The following is a 27,330-nucleotide window of genomic DNA, read 5'->3' as shown; positions in this document are numbered from 1 at the left end:
GGAAAGCAAATATCGATACGAAACGTCACCCATCATGTCGTTAGAATACCATAATCGATACTAACTTCGACTTATTATATTAGTATTAATTTATGTTAGCTTAGGTTAGGCTTACCTGTCTCCTCTCCTGGGTCATAGGCCGCTGACAAGATTTTTCCAGGCGTCTCTGTCCTGGGCTAGTCTCTCCAACTGTTCCCAGGTGTATCCAATCTTCTTGGTGTCTTCTTCCAGGCCACGTCTTTTTTTTTCTTTTTTTATTATTTATCAAGCTCATTTTGGTGGATTTGTATAAGGACTAGAGTTGCATATGAAAGTATGATTTATTTCAACATCCAAATACTTCATTTCAACTGTCAATTTTTATTTTATTTCTATCATCACCATCTAGAGTTTCTTCTAGGCATCTCTTCGGGTCGGGGGGGGGGGGGGTGGGGAGGGCTCCGAAGAAAGTCTACCGCGCCCCCCCCCCCCTCCCCGAATGAGATGGAATTTATATAGTAAACATATACTTTTACTAGTGTCTGCCCCTCCCCCCCCTGAAAATGTAGATAGACCGCACCCCCCCCCCCCTCCGAAAATATCAAGTGCCCCCCCCCCCGGAGAAGAAAGTCTGGAAGAAACACTGTCACCATCATCATCCACTAATGACGAAATAATCTGATGTTTTCTCCATCATAAAGTTCACACCCAAGACCAGTGTAAAATCAGCAAAATATTGCCATGTTTAACCATCCTGCTAATTAATTAAGGATTTATTGCTACACTAATTATGTATACGGTGTCATTTTCTTTTGTTGCTTTTTTTATCTTTAAACTTTAATCTCTGCATTTACGATTCCATCTGGCTATACGACTCTCCATAATTATATCAAAGACAGGAGAATTTTTTTTTCTCATCGGCGTGGTGAGTTGAGGGGGTTTGAGCTTTTAAGTAGAGCTTAAATAAATTTAAGAATAAAACATCTTTTTTTCATGTTTCATGTTCGAAATCGTGTAAAGAATTTGATGTTGATGTAAAGTTCCGCTTTTAAACCTGACGGTCTATGGGGCAAGGGAAGTAGAGTTCACTTGTTTCTGTGACCTCTCACCACTACGCCCAGCCGCCTTACTTTCCCTAACGCGAGTTAGGTACCCATCAGAGTTGGGTGGACTCAGGGACAGTCTGCTGACTTGAACCCGGATTCGAACTCGATACTTTTGGGTTAGCAGTCCAGCTCTCTTCCGCTAGACCAAAAAAAAGACCACTCCGTTCTATTTAATTTTTAAATCTTTTTTTTAAATCTTTTTTTTTTTTTTTTAATTTGAAATAAACTGCTTTGTGATGATTATCACAGATTCAGCTGGGTATTTGTAAAAGAAATAAATATAGTTGAGCTATTTACAAATGAAAAAACAAAATGAATGGCATTATTAAATATTTTGTTTTGGGATATTGATGCAACTCGTAAGTGAACGCAGCAGAAATGGGAGCAAAATCTTTTCATCTGAAGAAGGGAATTCTTTCTAACAATGCGCGCAGTATATTGCCAGGGCACTTCTGATGAGTTGCAATTAGAGATTCCAAAGCACTTTTCACAGCTTCTGCAAGCTCCTCTGCAGTGAAGTTAGGATTTGCCAGGATGGGCTCGCCAAATATTGTTTTGAGTTTAACTGGGAATAATCCATAGACAGGCGCCAGAGGAAGTCTGGTCTTTTCATACAAGCCTCGGAACCACGCTCTGGCCCAGTTAGGTGTTCTAAAAGCTTCTCTGATATTTACTGTAAACATTGGAATTATGGGCACGTTAGCCTGCAGGGCAACTTTAGCAAAGCCACATCTTAATTTTTAAATCAAATATTAAGTTAACATTGGATGTCTTTTCACATTGGTGAAATTCTATTTCAATAAAAATTGAGACATTTAGAATTTAATACAGCTAGTGTTTACCTATTACAGGAAAATTCAAATCATTTTTCAATAAAGTATTAAAATGCATAAAATATACAAATGTAGAATTTCAGATTGTATGTTTATTTGAGAAGTATGCAATGTGGTGATCATAAAAGATTTTACAATTGAATTTCTCAGTTTTAAACACTTTTGATGACAAAGTTAAATATTACTTCCCTTGAAAATTTAGATTATTAAAATTGGAAGTAACAATCCTAATTGTGTATTCAAAGTTAACAAAAACATTTTTACTTTGCAAACTGTCTACTTTTGTCAACTGAGCAATTATTAGACAATGTTTACGCGGCACTATGCGCCACCGACATTGATTCCAACGCTTCGATCCAGATACCCTTCACAGCTGAGTGCATTCAAGCACGTCGTGCAGGTTCAACAAGGTGAGGTTAAGGGCCAACCTCGATGCATTCAGATTAGCAATCTAGTGCTCAGCTACCTAACCAAGCCCTTCCGAATTCACTTTAACTTCTATCTTCCTCTTCTTCTTGTTCTTCTTCGTTCATAATTTCAGTGTTTAAAGGGATCCCTTTAAACACAAGTATACCTGTCAACTTGTTATGCACCATATAGGTCGTTGACTTCGATTTCAGCCTGCTTTTCTTTTTGGATTTGCTTCCGTAGCCTTTGTCTAACCAAAAACAAACTGCAAGGCAGCAGTTGTTTGATTTTGGAGTTGTCTCTCCTAGAAGAGTGGCTGTCCCCAGCTGTCGAGTCTCATCTGCCCGAGGGTTCGAACAATGGGCTTTACCGACTCGACCACGCCGACCCCTTCTCTTTAAACGATTTGACTCTATATCGTCTTTTTTTAAACATGTATTTAACCAGGTTTTATAGGGTAGTACCATAGTGCTGTTATGTACCGATGTTAGAAAACAATATGATGAGTACTAAAGGTGGTGTCAAGCGTAATTTATTTAGTACACTGAAAGTTCGATGTGGTTAAATATGCATGTAAATACGCCCTTGTCTGCATGTATTTTATTCCTATACACACAGCAATATTTTACTGTATTTCATTACGTTTATATTACATTATTTCTCTCACTTTTAATAAGGATTAATATAACGCGTTGGTTGTTGTTTTTAATTAAAACTTTAATTTTCTTTTTTTTTAAAGCTTGTGAAGTTCAACAAATTTTGTGTAGAACGAAGAACGTTTTTTTCACTGTTTCCTTTTGACCTGATGGGGAAAAAAAGAAAAAAAATATATATCAAATAAATTATACGAGCCGGCCCGCGGCATAACATACGCCGCTATTTAGCTGTTGTTTTTTCTACTTTTCAGTAATTCATAATTTGTGAATTCGACAGTAGTCTACCAAGGCTGACACTAAAAATGTGGGGTGGGGATGGTAGGGAGCGCGTTTACAGCTTGTTTTCTAGCGTCTCCCAGAAGAGAATTATATATATAGATTCATAACAGAATTTGAGAAAAAAGTCGAGCGTTCTTTACCAGAAGAACTCTCCATGATCACTTACTTATTATTATCTCGCCATTTTAATTGCGAATGATATGTTACACAAATGTAATGTAAATCATAAACAAAAGAGCACGTGTGTCAGAACAGAGTTTCTTCCAGTATGTTTAAACATCTATATGCTTTTGTAAGGTCACCATATTGAGTTATATTATGTTTTTGTTACATATTATTTAGTTAAGATTGAATATATATGTATCCAAAATGTTTTTAAGCTTTGAGCACTACCTTACTTAGATATATTCTCTGTTTGTTACAAATCATTTGGTTCAGATTGAATAAATCTATCCAAATGTTTTAAGCATTCAGCACTACCTTTCCTTAGATATGTTCAGTGTTTGCTTTAAATTTGAAACTAGTCCGCTGGGAACTCTGTCGATGATGCCTGTTCTGTTTCCGGTGCCAGAACTTCCTCCAACCCTTTCTGGGATTCTGGAACATTCTGCCCCTGGTCACATCTGGTGTTCACACAGTCGATATCAGTCTGTGGTGATACATTTAGATATCAGTCTGTGGTGATACATTTAGATATCAGTCTGTGGTGATACATTTGGATATATATCAATCTGTGGTGATACATTTGGATAGATATAAGTCTGTGGTGATACATTTGGATATATATCAATCTGTGGTGACACATTTGGATAGATATAAGTCTGTGGTGATACATTTGGATAGATATAAGTCTGTGGTGATACATTTGGATAGATATAAGTCTGTGGTGATACATTTAGATATCAGTCTGTGGTGATACATTTAGATATCAGTCTGTGGTGATACATTTAGATATCAGTCTGTGGTGATACATTTAGATATCAGTCTGTGGTGATACATTTGGATAGATATCAGTGGTGATACATTTGGATAGATATCTGTGGTGATACATTTGGATAGATATCTGTGGTGATACATTTGGATAGATATCTGTGGTGATACATTTAGATAGATATCTGTGGTGATACATTTGGATAGATATCAGTCTGTGGTGATACATTTAGATAGATATCAGTCTGTGGTGATACAAAGGGATAGATATCAGTCTGTGGTGATACAAAGAGATAAATATCAGTCTGTGGTGATACATTTGGATAGATATCAGTCTGTGGTGATACAAAGGGATAGATATCAGTCTGTGGTGATACATTTGGATAGATATCAGTCTGTGGTGATACATTTGGATATATATCAGTCTGTGGTGATACAAAGGGATAGATATCAGTCTGTGGTGATACATTTGGATAGATATCAGTCTGTGGTGATACATTTGGATATATATCAGTCTGTGGTGATACAAAGGGATAGATATCAGTCTGTGGTGATACATTTGGATAGATATCAGTCTGTGGTGATACATTTGGATATATATCAGTCTGTGGTGAGACATTTGGATAGATATCAGTTTGTGGTGATACAAAGGGATAGATATCAGTCTGTGGTGATACATTTGGATAGATATTTGTCTGTGGAGACATTTGGATAGATATTTGTCTGTGGTGATACATTTGGATATATATCAGTCTGTGGTGATACATTTGGAAAGATATCAGCCTGTGGTGATACATTTGGATAAATATCAGTCTGTGGTGATACATTTAGATAGATATCAGTCTATGGTGAGACATTCGGATAGAAACTTTTGATTTAAAGTGTTCTCTAATTAAACACAGTATATTGTATCTGTCTGTGGTGATACATTTGGAAAGATCAGAGTTAAAGTGATCTCTTATTTAACACAGTCTGTTTTTATACATTTTGATAGAATCTTTAGAGTTAAAATGATCTCTTATTAAAAAAATTATTGAAACTTTTGTTGTATTTTTAATAATGTAACTGCAAGGCAGCATAGTCGAGTGGTATATCGCTCAGCTCTGAACTCAAGCGGCGTGAGTTTGGATCCTTTAAGGGAAACCATTAGACCCCTTTGTCATCAACTCTAATTGCTGTGTAGATAGTCAAGGCAGCTGAGGTTTATAAATAGCACATTGGTGTAATGTAGTCTTACAAACATGACAACTCAGCTTCATACGCCATATGTTCAAAATTAATGTCTGTTTATTTCGAAAAGCTTTTACATATTCTGTTTACGCTTAAACTAAACACCAGCTGAGTCGGATAAAAAGAATGTGAACACTTACTTGATATCTTTCATCCCATTCTGAATCTAAGACATGAATAGAATTGTAAATAAGTTCATCGTTATCAATGTATTAATTAATTCGTTAGTGCTACCAGTATATAAATTTATCTTTAGACTTAGTGATCTATTAGGTAGATGAAGTAGAGTCGATGTCTTTCTTGACCTCAAATGTGAGCAGTATTATACCCAGCCGATTTTACTTTCTCCAACTTACGTCAGGTACCCCTTAGAGCTGGGTAGACTCAGGAACCTCCTACCCTTATGATAATGTTAAAAAAATGTATTTCATATTGCGGTTATCATGTTTGAATTTTAAAATTTGGAAAACAAAGTTTCAACTTTAACGTAGAAGAAATGGACTGTTCGTGAGCTCTAGCTTTGTTTATATTTCTACCAGTATATGTTAACTACATAATAGTTAAAGAATATTAGTTTGACTTTTGTCTTTGGTAATTGCTAACAATTTAAAAAATCGATATAACGTGAGCCAATACTCCGTTCCTTTCGGCTAAATACAGGCAGAGGCGTAGCGGACCCCTCCCGGCGCCCCGGGACAAACTTTCATTTGCCCCCCCCCCCATATATTTTTTATATTTATAATTTAAAACTGCAGCTAAAATGAGCTTTTTTGCGCCCCTAGGATTGGCGCCCGGGGACATATGTACCCATCCTCCCCCATTCGCTACGCCTCTGAATACAGGTTATGGAATTGATTGTGTAAATGCTGACATGTGGGATTTATTTTGTGTTAAGTCGTGGCATTAGCATGGGACGACGTGGTCAAATAGTACGACTCCTAACCTGAAAGTCTTGGGTTTGAATAGGGGTTCAAGTCTGTAGAACCTCCCTGAGTCCACCCAGCTCTAATTGGTACCTGACTCACGTAACGGAAAGTAAAGCCGGATGACCATATTGCTGACCAAACTATCTCTTTATATGCCGATTTCACAGAAAATAGATGAACTTTACTTGTCCCATGGACCGTCAGGTTCAAAAAGGAACTTTTTGTATGTTAAAATATGAAATATGTAAGTTTAAAATTAATGTTTCGCTTCAAGTCACAAACATTTTGTGTTTGATTAAATAAATCCGTGTGTAGACTCCAACATGACACACGTCCTCAAACACATTAAAACCCTCGTTTAAGATAGAATTCCCTGTCCCTTCTAAAATAACTGTAGTCGCATGATACGCTCCTAATTCGAAATGTCCAGTACCCGAATTGTTCGTAGTTCGCATTGCTCGTGGGCCGAGGTATTTGTAAACCGAATAGTTCGTAGTCCGAAACGTTCGTAGCATTAACGTAGCTGTTCTCCCTTTATAACTTTTATTGTGTTTTCAATCGCCAGTCGCCTAAACAAAGTTCCTTAAGTAAAGTAAAAATATCGAAAATATCAAAATATCTTTTCTATTTTTACTTTCTCGTATATGCGAAGTATAGAGAAAGTATTGTAATCGTGCAAAAAAAAAAATCGAGATTTTTACAAATCTGTGTGTGTGTCTGTGTGTGTAAACACGATAACTTGAGTACTGTTACAGCTAGGTTGATGAAATTTCATTTATAAGTATTTTATCAAAATCTTAGATCTGTATCAACTTTTGAGCGATTTTCGATAACCGGAATTGGTACTTTTTCTACTTTGAATTTTTCAAAAGCCTATAACTTGAGTGCTATTTCAGATAGATAAATGAAATTTCACATGTAAGTAAAAGACGTAATTCTCTTCCTTTTGTCAAAATTTTGAGTAATTTCCGTTGACTGAAAGTAGTAATTTACGCTGTTTCAAATTTCTCAAAAAACTCATGTAAATTTATAAAGTACTAATAATATCCCGCGTATTATGCACATTTTGTTTTGGCGTTCGCTTGGTGCGCAATTCTTTTTTCTACGAGATTCTATTCTATTTTTAAAAGTTTAAGTAATTAAAAATCATGTCTATATTCCGAGTTGCCATCCCACGTAGTGTTATATAAAAATATCCGAGAAAGTTTAGGGGAGATCACTCCCGGTTTATTTAATCATATATGGATAATTTTATACTTCTCGATTAATTAAAATTATCGAAAATATCAAATATCTTTTCCTTTATTTTAATCACATATAGGAATACGTGTCGATTTAGTCAACATACCGAAAATATCAAAATATCTTTTAAATATATATATATTGATATAAACAAGGTTCGCTTTTGACCCTGACGGGTCTATGTGGCAAGTGAAGTACACTTCACTTGTTTCTGTGACCTCGGCATATGAAAGGATAGTTTGGTCAACACCGATTGAAAATCACATGAAACTGCAGAAATGACTGAAAATTCTCACCTATCATGTTTGCTTTATGAAAATAATGAAATAGTTTCTTTTAGACATTGTTTTCTCTGGGAGGAGATAGGTGTGCACTTGAAACTTCTGGGTGGGTGAAGTATATATATTTTTTATACATTACATATATATTTTCAATTTCGTCAGGAGGTGGTAGTGGGTGCGCTGGTGGGGGGTGGGGGTGGGGGCATTGAGTGATGCCAGAAAACACCTCGGAATGAGAGAGAAGACAAACCTGCATTACATATGGCACTGACCGCCAGAAGAACCAGCCCAATCAACAGGAATGACGTCATTTTTGCCATTGTGTAGATGTGGTAGTCAGGAGAACACAAATCAAGCTGAAAAATAATAAAAAAAGTTACCTCCCATGTTAGACCCGATATGGTGTGGGGGTTTTCTTATTAAACTAGGGTATGAAGGACCATGGTCTAATTGGGATGGTGTTAGTATTGTTGCTGTGTTCGCTTGAGATCACATCTCAAAAAAAAAGGGGAAAAACATCTCAACAAAAGCTAAGCCTACATCTTCAAGTTCATTAATTAAAAAACTTATAAAATTCTCAGATCTCTTCTGGGCGAGTTACATTTTTTGTGTTTGATTTTTATTTATTTTATTCCTTTTTTTTTTTTTTTTTTTTTATTCGGAGGCTTTTATGTTTAAAGGCTATCTCAAACAATAGTAAAATATGTGTAAATAGTGTTCAACATGGTATAAAAAGTACTTAATATAATTCTCATAAAATAATTTTTAAAAAAAATATTTCTAAAAATTGTTTTGTTTAAATCCTCAGACTTGAAAGTTAAGATGAAATGTCCTTTTGATAGAGAACTTTAACAGCAAAATCATCAGGAACACCACAGTTCAACCAATGAATGTTGAAATGACAGATTTTAAAAATCAGTAACTGTCTGTGTAAGTCAGTCTCTAGCAAAAACAAGTTGGGCAAAAGAAAATAGGGGAAAATCAAAACAAGCAGAACACAAAGTATGTCATTCAGTTACTGCGCATTACGCATTACAAGTCTGCTAGATTTCAAGAGGTTTTAAATTGTTGTATTTAAACATAAACATATAAACAAGACGGCCCTGAATGGGTTAATAAAAAATTTAGGTTATCAAATCCACACTTATTTTATTCCAACAAACATCAGAAAGCCTTCAAATTTTAAATAATTTTAAAAACCGAATTCATTACTTATGTTTATGATTTTAAATCTTTATCCTATATTCAGTTGCAACGTTGAATAGAAATCTAAAGTATAATAAACTTTATTAAGCTCAAAATTACGATCAACTCAATTTGATAAGCTAAATTTTTGTATCAAATTATTAAGCCTAATACTTTAAACTACAATTTAATTTCTATTTAATTTTGTTTCTTACCTACAAAGCCCAGCAAAAATGACCTGAGTGAAAACTAAACCAAGGACATAATATCCCCTTTTTATTAAAAAAAAAATCCAGTAAGTAATTCAACTTTTTTTTTAAATATAAAGGCGAATAAAACTTTAATACTACCACTACTCTAATAAAGAAAATTTAATATTAATTTTCGAATTGCAACAAAGCAACAAAGAAAATTTGAACTCCGTGCGCATGTCACACTTTTTAAATTGCCGAAAGTTCATTTGAATTTCGATAGCCTTTCAAAGAATGTAATTATTTTTCTGTGATTGAAGTGTTAATAGCCTTACAGAATTGTGTAATTGTATTTCTATTGTGTGTTCCTACCCAAGCTGGTTGGCCATTTTAAGTGCACAATTTTATTACATCTGGGTTTACGGCTGGTTAAAGGTTTTAAGAATGGTCGGGATTTTAGAGGTTTAGTGCAAATCCGCGAGCTGTTTAAATGTTAGTGCTCTGCTTCCAAGGACAACACTGTGTTACTATTAGGGTTATGTTTAGTGTAGATCTAAAGACAAGGTACATTTATCGCATGGACTTGACTTTAAGGATTAGTACAAAACTACAGTAAAGTACGTAGGGCTAAAGGAACAGAGGCACCAATAATATCAGGAGCGACATCTATAGGCGTGAGGGGGGGGGGGGGGGGGGGCGACAGTAGTGTATGCCCTCCCTCCTGCCGTTTTAGCTATTCGTTGACTGAATTGTCTAGAAGTTTCTAGACGGCGGTATATGTCATAGTGGTACTGCAATTCTATAACATAGAGGAGAAGAACGTGAGACTGGAATTCTATAATTGAGATGGGAAGAAAGTGAGACTGAAAACCTATAACATAGAGGGGCAGAAGGTGAGACTGGAAACCTATAACATAGAGGGGAAGAAAATGAGACTGGAAACCTATAACATAAAGGAGAAGAAAATGAGACTGGAAACCTATAACATAATTTGACAGAAAGTGAGACTGGAAACCTATAACATAGAGGGGCAGAAAGTGAGACTGAAACCTATAACATAGAGGGGCAGAAAGTGAGACTGGAAACCTATAACATAGAGGGGCAGAAAGTGAGACTGGAAACCTATAACATAGAGGAGAAGAAAATGAGACTGGAAACCTATAACATAGAGGGACAGAAAGTGAGACTGGAAACCTATAACATAGAGGGGCAGAAAGTGAGACTGAAACCTATAACATAGTTTGACAGAAAGTGAGACTGGAAACCTATAACATAGAGGGGCAGAAAGTGAGACTGAAACCTATAACATAGTTTGACAGAAAGTGAGACTGGAAACCTATAACATGGAGGGGCAGAAAGTGAGACTGGAAACATATAACATAGAAGCAATGTCACAGTGCTACACATAGCTAATACTAGTAGGCTACCTGAAAGATGGTACCCGAATCACGTTAGGGAAACTTAAGGCAGCTGGGCATATGCCGAGGACACCGAAAGGGATTAACTCTACTTCACCTGTCCCATGGACCGTAATGTTACTTAACTTTTACAGGTGGCTAACTACCAACCAGGGGTTAATAATTGATCTTTAATTGATTGGTGACGATAATTTCTTGAATAATTTACTGACGTCATCATACAACGAGACGTGTGTTGCAACATGACACGTCTGTATTTCTGGAATTAAAGTAGATTAAAGCATTAAAAATCCAGTTCGGCATTTATCATCACTTTTAGACCCCCCCCCCCCCCCCCCACCGCCCACTTGCAAGTCTTCACCAATGCGTATCAAATATAATTGTCTAACCTTTTCTACGTTCTTAATTTGTAAATATTGTAAGGAATTCCCTCCAACACAATTAAGTATACGTGTCAACTTGTTATGCGCCATAGAAGCCGTTAACTCCTATTTCAACCTGCTTTTCTTTGTGGATTTGCTTCCATAGCCTTTGTCCATCCAAGAACAAACTACAAAGAGCAGTTGTTTAATTTTGTAGTTGTATCTCCTAGTTGGGTAGCTGTCCCTAGCGTATGTCTGTTCGAACTCAAGACCTTTACGTTTATCAACCATGAGCTTTACTGACTCGACCGTGCCGACATCAATTCGTCTTACAAAATTAAAAAGCCAATATTGATGATGACCCCTCCCCCTCCCCTTACAGTATAACACAACGGAGAACACCAGGCATACGCAATACGTTCCAGTATTTTTTATTCACCTTCTGTCAGCAACGAATATCGTTTCGCCGTATTGGTTTACAAGCTTAAAATACATCGTTTCGATTCATCATTCGTTTCTTTTTTATATTTTCTTAGTTAAAGTTGCTCTATTCTCGGATGTCAGCGTAAAGTGCAGATTTATTTACATCATACGATCTAGGACTATCATTTGTCTACACATGACATGGGGCTGTTAAACTCTCACATGTCACATGACATGGGGCTGTTACCCTCTCATATGTCAACACATGACATGGGGCTGTTACCCTCTCATATGTCAACACATGACATGGGGCTGTTTCCCTCTCATATGTCAACACATGACATGGGGCTGTTACTCTATGTCACATGACATGGGGCTGTTACCCTCTCATATGTCAACACATGACATGGGGCTGTTACCCTCTCATATGTCAACACATGACAAGGGGCTGTTACCCTCTCATATGTCAACACATGACATGGGGCTGTTACTCTATGTCACATGACATGGGGCTGTTACCCTCTCATATGTCAACACATGACATGGGGCTGTTACCCTCTCATATGTCAACACATGACATGGGGCTGTTACCCTCTCATATGTCAACACATGACATGGGGCTGTTACCCTCTCATATGTCAACACATGACATGGGGCTGTTACCCTCTCATATGTCAACACATGACAAGGGGCTGTTACCCTCTGTCACGTGAGATGGGGCTGTTACCCTCCCATATGTCACATGACATGGGGCTATTACCTTCTCATCTATCAAAGCTTCACCAGCGGCTGTTAGAGTGAAACATGAGAACACTTGCACTAGAAATAAATATGTAAATTATATTAACCGTTCTGATTTATGTTCAGGTCTTGCTATAATCACGTGATATATTGCATCACGTTAAATCCCAGTATGTTTAACTTGGATTGGAAGTTCTACGAACGAATAGCCTTGGCCTAAATTAAGTAAACTTGGTTATTATTGAGTGCACAGTTGTAAACATATTTACGTTAGGTTTTACTGGCTATACAATTTTTGTTTACGTAATCTAAGTTTAGATCTTTACTAGTTGTAAAAGGAGCCAAAATGTTTGATGACCTCAGTACGATATGTAACGTGTATTTATTAATAGACTAAATTCGTAGTTCAACAAATCGATCAAGCATTAACCTAAATAGTATTCTAGACCGAGTATCGAGTTCCACTGATTTCCCTTTGATAGCGGCCATGTTTGGTAACCTACTTCTTTGGTTTCATGCTTGACAGATTCTCTCCCTTAAGTTTGATACCTAGATTAATACTTTTACTTTCAAAGTCTATTGGCCGAGTTTTAGGTTTTATCTTCTTCTTCTTCGCTCTTAATTTAAGTGTTGGAAGGGATCCCCTCCAACACAATTAAGTATACGTGTCAACTGGTTATGCGCCATTAGGCCATTGACTTCGATTTCAGCCTGCTTTTATTTTTGGATTTGCTTCCATAGCCGTTGTCCAACCAAGAACAAACTACAAGGCAGCAGTTGTTTAATTTTGGAGTTGTCTCTCCTAGAAGAGTGGATGTCCCCAGCTAACGGCCTTATCTGCCGGAGGGTTCGAACTCGAGACTTTTCGGTTTAGCAAAACATGAGCTTTACCGAATAGTAAGAATTTTTGGATTTTACTGTAATAGGTGCAGATAAAAAGCAGGTGCCCTGTATTTGTAAGGCCAATCAATATTTTAAGGAACACATGAAAACATGACCTGGAAGATAGGATACACTTTGGGACAGTTCGAAAGAACAGCCCAGCGGTCTATGTCCCAGGAGGGGCGGCACCCTAACCACCCTAACCATTCATCATCATTTCCCGTTCGTGCCCAAGGCAGACGAAGTAGAGTTCATCTGTTTCAGAGAACTCGGCATACGAGGTATAGTGTGGTCAGCACTATGCTCAGCCGCCGTTATTTCTTATTTCCCTAACGTGAATTCGGTGCCCATCAAAGCTGGGTGGACTCAAGGACGTTCCACTGATTTCAACCCGGATTCGAACTCGAGACTCTCGGGCTAGCAGTCTAGCTCTCTACCGCTAGGCCACGCCGTCCCATAGTCTACCTACCGTCCAAATTGCCGTCCCATTGTTCAATCAATACTTTGCCCAAACTTACTCGCGCATGGGAAATGAACTCAAGACTTTCAGGTTAGCTACTGCGAGGGCTATCGCTATACCACACACTTCCCAACTCGGGTTTATTATTTTTTCAACAGTTTTTAAGTACCATACGGTCGGTGTATTTTTTCCAATGTCAAAGTTCATATATCAAATGTCAAAGTTCATATTTAAAATGTCAATTTTCATATTTTAAATGTCATCCTTCATATTTCAATTGTCATTGGTCATGTTGAACTCTATTTCAACACATTGCAAAATGTCACTGTTCATACTTTAAATGTCAGTTTTCATATTTCACATGTCAATGTTAATAGTTGAGGTAAGAGAAGCATGTTAACTCTACTTCATCTGCCCTAACCACCGCCATGTTGGAAATGGTAACCTTACTTTGATAATTTCTCCTGCCCCTAGTATTTTGTTATATTTCTTCTTATCGATTGGATCCAGTATAAATATAATGATTTTTTTTACAAGTACAATACAAGCAAGCATGAAAAAGTCAACAACAGCTTTAACAATTTAATCACAGCTGGCAAAGAACACCAAACTACTATTAGGTCGTTGTATTCACCTAAAGTAACAAATAAAAGTCAACTGTTACATTGTCAATTACAACCACAGTAACAAGTAACATGTGTTACACAATTAGTTAACTATTGCATCATAAGTATCATTCAAAGAAACATTTACTACTTAATTAACCATTATGTCTACATCATAAAATGCATACTTAGTAACAAGTAGCATTTGTTACACAGTTAATTATTACCTAGTCAGTTACTTACAAAGTAACAGGTATTATTCAAGCGTATATTATACGCAACTTAACAAATAACATTTTGTAACACAATTAGTCAATATTACTTCAAAGTAACAAGTAACATTGAAGCGATATTACACACACATTTACTTGTAACAATTGTTACACAATTAGCTATTATATCAAAGTAACAACTAATATTGAAGCGCCTATTACACACATCCACATGTAACAATTGTTATACAATCAGTTAACTATTACATCGCCAATAACACACATAATGGAAAGTACCATTCAACCTTCTATTACACAACAGCGCCTATTACACACATCAACATGTAACATTTGTTACACAATCAGTTAACTATTACATCGTCAATTTCACACAAAGTAACAACTAACATTGACACGCCTAATATGCATTGTTACTTGTAACAATTGTTACACAATTAGCTGTTACAATAACTAACATTGACGCGTCTATTACACACACCTAAGCATGTAACATTTGTTACACAATCATTCAACTCAACTCCCTTGAGTTACAACACGTGTCTTACACATGTGGCTCCCTATGTTAACATCAAACTTGGGGTCGCACGTCTGAGAATGGGATTTCCCCACACTTTTACGAAGCTGTTACCACACACTAACCCACGTCTTTGTGAGGATTAGCCTCCGCAGTTTTCGCTCTGATGTATTCACGCTTCATTTGGTTTACCTTGATAGAAAGTTGACTGATTTAAATAGTATATTTAAATACTGTACTACACTATCCATCTCAACATATATATATATATATATATATATATATATATATATATATATATATATATATATATATATACATATACATATAATATAAATATATATATATATATATATATATATATATATATATATATATATATATATATATATATATATATATATATATATATATATATATATATATATATATATATATATATATATATATGTGTGTGTGTGTGTGTGTGTGTGTGTATGTATGTATTTATGTATGTATGTATATCCTGCGCGTCAAGTACACACTCGTTAGATCATAAAATAGAAGCTAACCCCATCTTACTCATCAAATAATTATTATTTCACTTGCAATACTTGCAAAGAAAGCCAAGTCTAAATTTTAAAAATACATTATTATTTTGTGGTGGTTTTTTTCAGTTTAGCTACTGCACTTAATAAATTGAAAGATTAAACTCTGTCTATAGTGTTCTTCTTCGTCTTCGTTCTTAATTTTTAGTGTTGGAAGGGATCGAGCCTTATCTGCCAGAGGGTTTGAACTCGAGACTTTCTTCGAATTTATCAACCATGAACTTTTTGCCGACTCGACCACGCCTCCATCACAATTAAGGATACGTGTCAACTGGTTATGCGCCATTGAGGCCATTGACTCGGATTTTCTTTTTGGATTTGCTTCCATAGCCTTTGTCCAACCAAGAACAAATCAGCAGTTGTTTTAATTTTGGAGTTGTCTCTCCTATAAGATGGCTGTCCCCAGCTAACGAGCCTCATCTGCCCGAGGGTTCGAACTCGAGACTTTTCGGTTTAGCAAAAATGAGCTTAACCGACTCGACCAGGCCGACCCCTTTTAATATGGAATATTTGATACATTTTAACCATCACAATCGTTAAATTATAAGTGTATAAAATAAGAAAATTACATCACAAGTATGTAGGCCTACTATAAGAAAGCTACAACACAAATGTATATTATAAGAAAGTTACATTATAAATGTGTACATTTTTTCTACAAGTTTACTATAAGAGCGTTAAAACCCAACGTTACATCACAAATGTGTACTATAAAAATGTTATTGTATGTACCGTAAAAATGCTAGACTATTGTAAGAACGCTTGCAATAACCTTTATATCTAAATATGGCCATAAACTAAAACGCATAAAAGTGCTGGAATACTTAAAGAAATATAAGAACCACGGTATATATCAGGTTAAGTACCCTTGATAAGTGACAGCTGATCAATTTCAACGTGGGACCACCACATGTAAATCCAAATCCATGAATTATCTCCCTGCAATTTTAAGCCTCAAATTTTTTCTTTAATGTATCCATGTGTTTACATTTCTACTGAAGATGAATAAAAAATTTGACCAACAAACATCTACTTTTAGCTCACAAAATCAATTAATCTGTCTACATGCCGTCATAGGTTCTGGCGAATATAAAAAATTTGAAAATAAAAAATGAAATTCTCAACAACAAAAAAAGTCAATGAATTTTAAAACTTTAATCCTATATCTAGATAGTCCTTTAATTTGATTTCGAGGAAAAGTAAATTTGAAAAAGAAAGGTTTATAGAATTAGGAGAAAACAGTAAAGTATCACCCTGTCAACAAACTTAAGCAGTAAAATAAATCGATCGGGTTTGATTCTTCTAGTAGTGTTGCTCTCTAACCTAAGTCTGGAGTTTAGGCCCTTTGGAGAAAAAAATAAACCGGGAGTGATCTCCCCTAAACTTTCTCGAAAATTGTTATATAATCCTACAGGGGATGCCAACGCAGCATATAGACATGATTTTTAATCCGTTTTTAATTACTAAAACTTTTTAAAATAGATAAGGATTTCGTAGAAAAAAAATTGCGCACCAAGTGAACGTCAAACTGTATGTGCGTAATAGTGCGGAATAGTATTAGTACTTTATAAATTCATATGCGTTTTTTTTTATCGGAAAAAGCGTAAATTACTACTTCCGTCAACGGAAATTATTCAAAAATTTGAAAGAATGCAGAAAATTAGATATTTTACTTATGTGTGAAATTTTGTTTATCTATCTGAAACAGTACTCACGTTATAGGCTTTTGAAAAACTAAAAGTAGAATAAGTTCCATTTCTGATTATCGGAAATAGCTTAGAAATGTATACAGAGTTATAAATATGATATAATACTTATATGTTGACACACACACATACATACAGACATACATACACACACATACACAGACATACTACCAAAATTGCAAAATTATATTTTTCCGACACAGGGACGATTTTTGCACGATTGCAATACTTGCTCTATAATTCGTATACGAGAAAGTACAAAGCATCTTTTACAACAATTCTTATATTTAAATCAAACTTTGCTTTTCAATAATCTGGCCGTCACATGGATCTGCATTTATAAGATCTTCTAGCCTAGTGTTCATCTTACTGGTATGTGTTGTCTCTAGACCAGGTGTTCACTTCGTTTTTCCACAGATCCAAGTGTACTTTTATTAGAGACAAGTCGTTTAAACACCCAGTATTGTTAGATAATGTTCAATAAGTTCCATAAGTGTGGCACCCCCAACACTTAAAATCCGATAAGGGTCTGATTGCCATAGGCCTAGAACCCTTGACTAGATTTTAATTTTTTTTTAAATTTTTTAGTAAAGTACGAATGGACTTGAAAACCTGCATTCTTGTCTAAGCCAATATGTAACAGACTATGCGATAGAAATAAAGGTGATGTAAAAATATGAAGATTTCTTCATTTTATATATAGGATACAAATATATATATACAAACACACACACACACACATGTGTATATATATATATATATATATATATATATATATATATATATATATATATATATATATATATATATATACATACATATATATATATATATAAAATTATATGACTATTTAATTATATATGTCTATATAGAAATAGGCATATATATATATATATATATATATATATATATATATATATATATATATATATATCATTTCATATATATATCATATATAGGACTGTATGTAGGCCTTTATATATATTTATATATTGGCATATATATAATTATATATATATTAGATATATATATATATATATATATATATATATATATATATATATATATATATATATATATATATATAATCTAGCGAAAAGCTCCCCACCCCCTTTTATATGTAACTACGTATGGTACATAATTTACTTTAGCCTGACATATTCCTCCCCGACACAAGTATCTGTGAGTACTGCATCAAACACAAATCCAATAACCTAAATTAATCCCGCGCCATCTCATCAATCATGTTACCCTCTATAAGCGCCATTAGTGAACACTTAACCGTCACCATACATCATCAAGGGGAATGAGGCAGCCTTTCTCAAACGGGAGGTGAGTTATCCCCCATTTACAACAGCTGTTATGTATCGACTGTCTGAACTTTAATCGGATCTTTTAAAAATGCGATCTTATCTTTTTTGTCAATAAAAAAAGGAACGGCTCAAAAATGTAGATGGCTATCGTGAGTTATGAGGTAATGGAGAGGGGTGAAAGTAGCGGTAGGTTCAATGGATGAGTACTCCATAGGATCAGACTTCTACTAGAACTAGAGCGAGTAAAGGAAAGTGCATACGGTCGTTATAAATGGCGTCATGTTTTTGGTAGATGTTATTACCCCTCAAACCCTTATCCAATATCACACATCGTCACATGAACTACATTCTCCGCTCATAAAATGACATCACACATGAGCATATCTCTAATGCCCCACTCTCGCCCCCCCCCCCCTTACCTAATTTGTCTGTACTACATTGTTAAAGCAATTTTTCAAGAATAGAGTATTTAAATGTAGGTTGTCTAAACTAGAGTATTTAAATGTAGGTTGTCTAAACTAGAGTATTTAAATGTAGGTTGTCTAAGCTAGAGAATTTAAACACTTGATGTCTAAAGTATTTAAACACAATTTCTACAGACTGCATTATGTAATCACAATTTGTCTATACAAGTGGAATTAAATAAATATTTTTTTCTAGACTAGTGTATTTATACAGATCGTGTCTAGATTAAGTATTTTACCATTATGTCTATACCAGAGTATTTAAACACATAATATCTAGAATAGAGTATTTAAACATAGTTTGTCTAGACTAAAGTATTTAAACAACATGTCTAGTCTAGAGTATGTAAACAACATTTTGTCTTGACTAGCGATTTAAACAAAATGTCTAGACTAGAGTATTTAAACACACTTTGTCTTGACTAGCGATTTAAACAGTATGTCTAGACTTAAGTATTTAAACACAGGTTGTCTAGACTTAAGTATTTAAACACAGATTGTCCAACCGATGCTAATGCTTTAAAAAAGTTGCCCGTACAAAAGCCGATGTAAATCAATTCTGTTTATGCTGCTACAGATGTTTTAAGAAAATAACAAATAAAAAGTTTCAGCCCACAACTGATCTAACACACCCTGTAATAAACACATTTTAACCCACAAGTGTTCCACAAACCCCGATAGCATAAAACGACCACGGTTATATGAGAATGTAGCTTGTTGATAATGTCGTCCATTTTCTACCATTTTCTCCAGAGGTTGTTCATATGATAAGTTTGTTGGTAATTTCGTACATTTTCTCCAGAGGTTGTCCATATAATAAGTGTGTTGGTAATTTCGTACATTTTCTCCAGAGGTTGTTCATATGATAAGTTTGTTGGTAATTTCGTACATTTTCTCCAGAAGTTGTCCATATAATAAGTTAAATCTACCCACCCCTTATCTGTGTAGTCCCTGACAGTGACCACAAATGTGAGCCTTTGTAACCCCTACTGCATGCACGATTAGTTTGCACCATTTCAATCTTCTACAATACTGTTTTGTGTGGGACGGTATGGTCGACTGCTAGCCCAAAGGTCGAGAGTTCGGATCTCGGTCCGGACTAGTACCTGTAGGAAGTTCCTAAGTCCGCCCTTCTCTGGTGGGTACCTGACTCAGGTTAAGGAAACAAAGGGACATCAAAGATGACGATTGTTACGGGTCATTTGTAGGTTATATAGAAAGAAACTAGAATAATCTAGAACTAGAGGAGAGTGCGTGTGTGAGTTGAGTTCACCCTACTGTGTAGTTACCCCCGGTGTGTTTATGTAATGTTAACCGAAGGTCGAATGCGGTATAAAAGCTAGAGTGAATTTGTTGTCAGGGGTTAGTTGGTAGCGGTTAGGCGCGAGGGCTACTCTGTTATGTGAAGAATTGAGTCCAAATAAAAGTATTGAAGTTAACCACGAATCATTTCCTGAGTTGAACCAAACCCAGACGTAACAATGATGCTATTGTGTATCTCATTATATACTGTGACAATTGGTATTCAACATTTTAATGAACTAAATTTACATGTACCCATGTTAAGCCCTGCAGTTATCTGTGTTTTACTACTTAGCTAATTTTACTAGCAGGCCGTAAACCCTTGAACAATGAAGTGGTTATCGAACCTTGTTCTTACTGCAAATTATCATTTTGTGGCAGTAGAATACACGTTGTATGGTGAACGGAAAATGCGCAACGTAAAACTGCGCAATATAGAACTACGCACAAAAAAAGTGCGCAAGGACATTTTCGTTTTCTTTGACAGAGCATTCATAGACATTAACAAAGAATGACCACATATACATTGTAGCATACAAAACACTTATCCACGATCTATAACAAAATGTATATAATTAATTTGTCATGCGCATTTTTCTGTTTGCGCAATATTTCCGTTGCGCAGTTTTCCGTTAGCCCATTGTATTTAATTTAAATATATCCCCAGGTAAAAGTGACCAAGCTTCGCTACCGGTTAAATTAATGCGATGTAAAACTATGATTAAGCCGTTAATACCCCTCTCCCTTTTCCTTACCTACATAAAATATTCTTTGCATGACTGCGCAAGGATCTGCTCTATAGAGAAGGAAGCTATTAAATTGTACATAACCTCTAATCTCTTTTACACAGAATTATACGTATGAGAGTATTGATAATTTAATTCTATACAACAGCTGTTCTTTTTCTCTCATTTACAATATACCTTTTTACACATCGATTCTATCAAACCTATTTTTTTTTTAGATTACATCTCACTTAAACCCAACTTTTCAAATTGTGTAAACCAGAGATTAAGTTCTAATTTAATAAGATTGACGATTTTAAAAAAAAATGATTAATGCTAAATGACCGCATTTGACATTTGATTGATTCACTTGCATGTAATTTGTCCTGTATTTTGTAGTTCAAAATGTAACTATATATATATATATATATATATATATATATATATATATATATATATATATATATATATATATATATATATATATATATATATATATATATATATATATATATCCTGTCACCACCTTCATTGAAAAGACTTGATCCCCTTACGGAGTTAGGGTACCTGAAATAGAAAAAACGTCTTACATAGGTACTCATTGGAGTTCATGTAATTTGGAGTATCACATATTTTCTAATTAACACTTTATTCATTTGTGTCGCTTTTCGAACCTCCAAAGTTCACTCTCAACTTGTCAATAAAACAACACAATAGTATCAATTTTAATATTTATTTATTTATTTAATTAAAATACATTTATAATAAACTGTGTAAGAATCGGTATTTTTTCTTGGCAATCTGAAATACAATGTGTAGAAAAATTTTAAAAAATTATACATTAGTTTAAAAATTCAAAAATATATGTGTATGTATGTACAGTGGCGTCACTACGTGGGGTGTCAAACTACGAAGAAACACCACCGTTATAAGCTACAGGAGATTTAGTCCTACCTGTTTTTGTCGAAAACTCTTCATTTCTCAGGCGGCTGAAAGTGAAAGTGAAACTAAAGTCAATAACCCTTTTAGTCCACTTTGATAAAACCTCTGTTATTATACTTTAAGGTGATATCTATACTGGTAGACCCTTTTTTTTAGAATATTTAATTTCTTTCTTAAATACTGAATGTATACTAATAGTATAACAATTCAAAGACAAAAATGAAACAAGTAAGTTTTTTAAAAAGTTTTTTTTTTTTACTTTTTTTTTGAGAAAAAGGTGTGATTTTGTTACAATTAAACAAAATTTAAAAAATCAGAAAAAAACTAGTTTATTATTAATTAAATCTTTTGAGAAATATTTCACAATCTAAACTTATGGGGACATTAGAGATGATTTTGAATGCTGAAATAACACTTCTCCCTTTTGCTTTGTTGTACTAGTATTTCCATTCCATCGTGTTTGACGTAATAAATCTACTACCTATCTAAAACTAATGTCTAAAATTACAGCAACTCTACATCATCATTCTTAACTTAACGATAGCATTTTGTCTACGATAGCTATAGTTTAAAATAAAAGGTGTAGAGCCTATGTTCCTTAAACTAAAAAACATTCAAATCGACAAATCTATAGCGCAATACGAACATTTCAACACGACCATTAAGAGCTATTTTAAGAAATCAATGTTTAATTTTATCTGCAAGAAACTCACTGTAGTAGCAGGGTTGGCTCTAAATGTAGTCTGTACTTCCGGTTTTGGTTCGCTGGGCGGGGTGACGTCATCAGGTTTGTTTGGAGGTCGAACACATTTCGTTTGGCTGCAGTCCGTCTTTACGGTAGGCAAAATATTAATGGGTAGTAATCGATATAATTGATGGCAAAATGTGTAATGGATAGCAAAATGTGTAATCGATGGCAAAAGTTGTAATGAATAGAAAATTTCATAATGGATAGTTAACGTAGGAATTAATAGCAGGCTTTATGATGGGTAGTAAAATTTGTAATGGATAATCAAAAGTGTTATGGATAGCAAAAGGTGTAATGGGTCGTAAAAGTATTAATGGATAGCAAAAGATATAACTGATGGCAAAAGTTGTAATGGATAGAAAAAATGTGCAATCGATAGCAAAAATTGTAATGGGTAGAAAATTTCATATTGGATAGTTGAAGTGGAAATAAGTAGCAAGTCTTTGGGTAGCGAATGGATAGCAAAAAGTGTGTAATGGATAATAAATTGTGCAATAGATAGCAAAAGATCTAATAGATAGTAAAAGTAGTAATGGATAGAAAATTTCATATTGGGTACTTAAAGTAGTAATATAATGGATATTATAATGGATACCAAAAGGTGTATTGGGTTGTAAAATTAGAAATGGATAACAAATCAAAGTTATAGTGAATAGCAAGTATCGTAGTGGACAGTCATTACCATGTTCTTTAATGATAGCTAAAAAAAAATCCCAAGTGTAAAAAAGTCATTTTGTACACAAAACTCATATCTACCGACGAAGACATGATGTTACAAAACTTACCAATAATAGCTAGATTTATAACGGAGTTGTCAACATAGGATACAAAATCTATGACCAGTTCACACACCTCATAAACACACAGCACCCCCATCCCCTCCCATCTCCTTACACCACAAGAACCACGACATAGGTTACACTACAAAACTTTGTGAATTTCAAAATAATTTATGGAAAATCATAAGAGAATCATATTAGAAATATTTGCCAAGTCTTAAAAAAGGGGGAAAAATAGGATATTACCAATCTTTTTTTCCTGACCAAATTCTCTGAAATAAAAGGCAAAATTAAAGTAAGCTGAAAGTAAAGTTATCGCATTTTTTTAATTTAAAAAGTATACTTTTTTGCTACTTTAAAACATTCTTTACATCAACAACAACCACATATTAGCTTATATCATTCAACACTTACTCCACTATCGCTCAACTATGGAATCTTTATTGGCAATATCATCTAATTTGCAGTTTCTTCTCCCCCCCCCCCCCCCCCCCCGAGAAAGTTTACTGCCTCCTCCCCCCCCCCCCCCACCCGGCTTCGAACGAAATGTAATTAATATAGAAAACATATACTTCTACCAGTGTCTGCCCCCCCCTCCGGAAAATGTAGTCCGCCCCCCCCCCCCCCGAAAATATCAAGTGCCCCCCACACCCCGGAGAAGAAACACTGCTAATCCGAATTGGTGTTTTGAGGCTAGTCTACAATCTCATGTGACGATTTTGATTTGAGTAACTAGTGGGCAGTGGCGTAGCGAGGTCGGGTGTCACCCGGTGCGGCAATTAATGGTGTCACCCCCCAGAGGCGTAGCGACCCTTCCCGTGGACAAACTTTCAATTTTCGATTTTAACCCCCCCCCCCTCCTCTCAAACTTACGATTTACACCCCCCCCCCCCTCAAAATTTCGATTTGCATCCTCCCCCCTCAAACTTTCAATTTGCAACTCTTAAAAGACTATTTAACACTCGAATTAATCACTTAATTAAGTGGAATTATCATTTTTCTCTATATATTTTGCTCTTTTTTTGCCTTGGTGTCACCCCCCCCTAAACGGTGTCACCCGGTGCAGTCCGCTACCCCCGCCCCCCCCCCCCCCCTCGCTAAGCCTCTGCTAGTGGGTACAATAGTAGCACTGATGGTGGCACCTTTACCTACCTGGTGCGCTTAGGGTGGAGATTATCAACAGAGTCAGACCTAGAACCAAGGTGTATTGTAGCTTAGCCATGGTGGGCAGGTCTGCAGGTGGTGAGAGATTAGACCGCAGTTGGTGATACCTCAGTGTGCAGTTGGTGATACCTCAGTGTGTAGTTGGTGATACCTCTGTGTGCAGTTGGTGATACCTCAGTGTGCAGTTGGTGATACCTCAGTGTGCAGTTGGTGATACCTCAGTGTGCAGTTGGTGATACCTCAGTGTGCAGTTGGTGATACCTCAGTATGTAGTTGGTGATACCTCAGTATGTAGTTGGTGATACCTCAGTAGATAGTTGGTGATACCTCAGTGTGCAGTTGGTGATACCTCAGTGTGCAGTTGGTGATACCTCAGTGTGCAGTTGGTGATACCTCAGTGTGCAGTTGGTGATACCTCAGTGTGCAGTTGGTGATACCTCAGTGTGCAGTTGGTGATACCTCAGTAGATAGTTGGTGATACTTCAGTAGATAGTTGGTTATACTTCAGTGAGTAGTTGGTGATACCTCAGTGTGTAGTTGGTGATACCTCAGTGGGTAGTTGGTGATACCTCAGTGTGTAGTTGGTGATACCTCAGTGTGCAGTTGGTGATACCTAGTGTACAGTTGGTAACAAACGTTTTAGCAGTTGGTGATTAATAAAACTACTTTGTGACTGCAATAATATGAACTTAAATTAAATCAATGCACATTCAATTTAACGCTGAATCAAGCAAGCATACATGCGTCATCAAGGTACGTCACACTCTGAGATAGATATAAATAATGGACTTGACAGAAAACTCCGTGCAGCTGGTGTTGGTATCTCTATCCCTGGTTCAACTGACCAAATACTCAAACTCAAAGATTCTGCCCCTATATACGACTATAAAACTCCAGATTCTACATCTAAATGAGATAGCCGAATCTAGATTGTATATAAATGTGATTAACAGAAACTAGATTCTTTCATTATTTGATTGAAACTAGATTCTACACCATTAAATGTGCATTTAAAAACCACATAATCTTATGTGTAGCTTGAATGTCGATACACCACTAACTACAAAAAGATAAACACAATCTATGTGCATTCGCTAAATTTTACTCAAAAAAAAAATATTTATTTTTTTGTTAAAAATAACATTCATAATTATATACAGGGGCGGAACTACCATACCGCCAGACCCCGCTTAGGGGCCCAGTTCCGACCAAAAAACAATGAATTTTTTTTTTTAATTATGTTTTTCATGCATCTTGAAAGTGGTTTTGTAAAAAAAAAATAAAAAAATAAAACAGGTCTACTATAGCAGAGATCGTTGCGTAGAAAAATATTTTAAAATCTACAAGAGCTATAGTTTGAAAGGTAGGTAAACATTCACACTACTTCCATGACTTACTGCCCTTCTTTAAAATAGGGATGCCCACGAAGCTTATTTAAATAGTTTTGTACTATGTATATTAAAAAGCAATTGATTCTCTGAATTGTCATTTAAATAAAACGTACTATACAATAGTATAGCTATAAAAATCAATGTTTTCAAAATTGATATTATAAAAGCCAAAAATGAAAAAAATAAACATAATGCGAGAAACCATTCACGAATCAAGCTAACGTCTTTATATATTTTTGACTACCATGTTTATGACAATCTCTCACGTACTCATGAGTTTGGACTAAATATTTTCTGGGTTGTTCTCCCAGAATGGTTATATATTGCAAAGAAGTAGACTAAATTACTCAGTTAGGAAATAGATTATATATATCTATATGTATCTATATATATCTATATCTCTATCTCTATCTCTATCTCTATCTCTATCTCTATCTCTATCTCTATCTCTATCTCTATCTCTATCTCTATCTCTATCTCTATCTCTATCTCTATCTCTATCTCTATCTATATCTATATCTATATCTATATCTATATCTATATCTATATCTATATCTATATCTATATCTATATCTATATCTATATATATATATATATATATATATATATATATATATATATATATATATATATCATGTAGCCCCACACAAACAACTTAGAAACGTTACATCCTAGGCTAAAGCTCATCCCCACAACTACTCACCTGCCGACGTACAATTTGCCGTATACCGTCGTGTCGTGACAGGCAATTTATATAGACAGGTGAGCAAAACCTGTTCCCCTTCATCACGACCAACCGTCATTTATTAGACCAAATACTGACTCAAACCTGACAAACACAATCTTCCAGTAACCACCTGATATTGAACTACCCCATACAAGAACACCTGCGCGTAAGGAATACCTGAAACCGATACAAGACTCTAAGATTCAGGTAATAATTCCACTCTCATTGTATTCTTTGCTGTAAAAGATTCGCGGGTATTGTTGAATAGTAAAGGACGAGGTACGGTCGATAAGGGACCTGTTCTGTTCTATAATATCCTATCAATAAATCTTCTTTTATTACTTGGTAAGGGGGAATGAATAGCCAGTGGGCTTAGGAGTTGTTATTTCACGCAGATGCGTAGCGACCCTTCCCGGCGCCCGGGGACAAACTTTCAATTTGGCACCTCCCCTTCCCCCCCCCCTATTTATTTTTATATTTATAATGCAAAACTGCAGCTAAAGTGAGTTTTTAATTTTTTTTTCCTACCCATTTTGGCGCTCCTAGGGTCGGCGCCCGGGGACATAAGTACCCCCCTTCCCGACCCCACCCCCCCCCC

The 27,330-nt window shown here is 35.4% G+C and overlaps 1 protein-coding gene and 2 long non-coding RNA genes across 3 annotated transcripts; all 3 read right to left on the bottom strand.

The window, feature by feature from the left end:
* Positions 1-1,384: 1,384 nt before the first annotated feature.
* LOC131954814 (transmembrane protein 68-like) lies at positions 1,385-1,783 on the bottom strand. The gene has a single exon (XM_059318602.1). It carries the CDS (start codon positions 1,766-1,768, stop codon positions 1,481-1,483), a length of 288 nt encoding a protein of 95 aa, XP_059174585.1. The 5' UTR covers positions 1,769-1,783; the 3' UTR covers positions 1,385-1,480.
* A 1,281-nt stretch (positions 1,784-3,064) lies between these two features.
* LOC131954818 (uncharacterized) lies at positions 3,065-9,371 on the bottom strand. Its single transcript, XR_009388805.1, has 5 exons — positions 9,271-9,371; positions 8,121-8,226; positions 5,562-5,587; positions 3,742-3,910; positions 3,065-3,128 (listed from the first exon to the last, which is right to left on the bottom strand). It is a non-coding gene; the product is annotated as an uncharacterized LOC131954818 (long non-coding RNA).
* A 12,384-nt stretch (positions 9,372-21,755) lies between these two features.
* On the bottom strand, positions 21,756-26,793 carry LOC131954819 (uncharacterized). Its single transcript, XR_009388806.1, has 6 exons — positions 26,709-26,793; positions 24,603-25,227; positions 23,697-23,722; positions 22,637-22,753; positions 21,936-21,970; positions 21,756-21,782 (listed from the first exon to the last, which is right to left on the bottom strand). It is a non-coding gene; the product is annotated as an uncharacterized LOC131954819 (long non-coding RNA).
* Positions 26,794-27,330: the final 537 nt, after the last annotated feature.

Source organism: Physella acuta, unplaced genomic scaffold (assembly GCF_028476545.2).
Source record: "Physella acuta isolate Inbredline_101_S28 unplaced genomic scaffold, ASM2847654v3 ptg001033l, whole genome shotgun sequence".
NCBI classification, from domain to species: domain Eukaryota; kingdom Metazoa; phylum Mollusca; class Gastropoda; family Physidae; genus Physella; species Physella acuta.
This window is presented reverse-complemented; position numbering and strand designations above follow the sequence as displayed.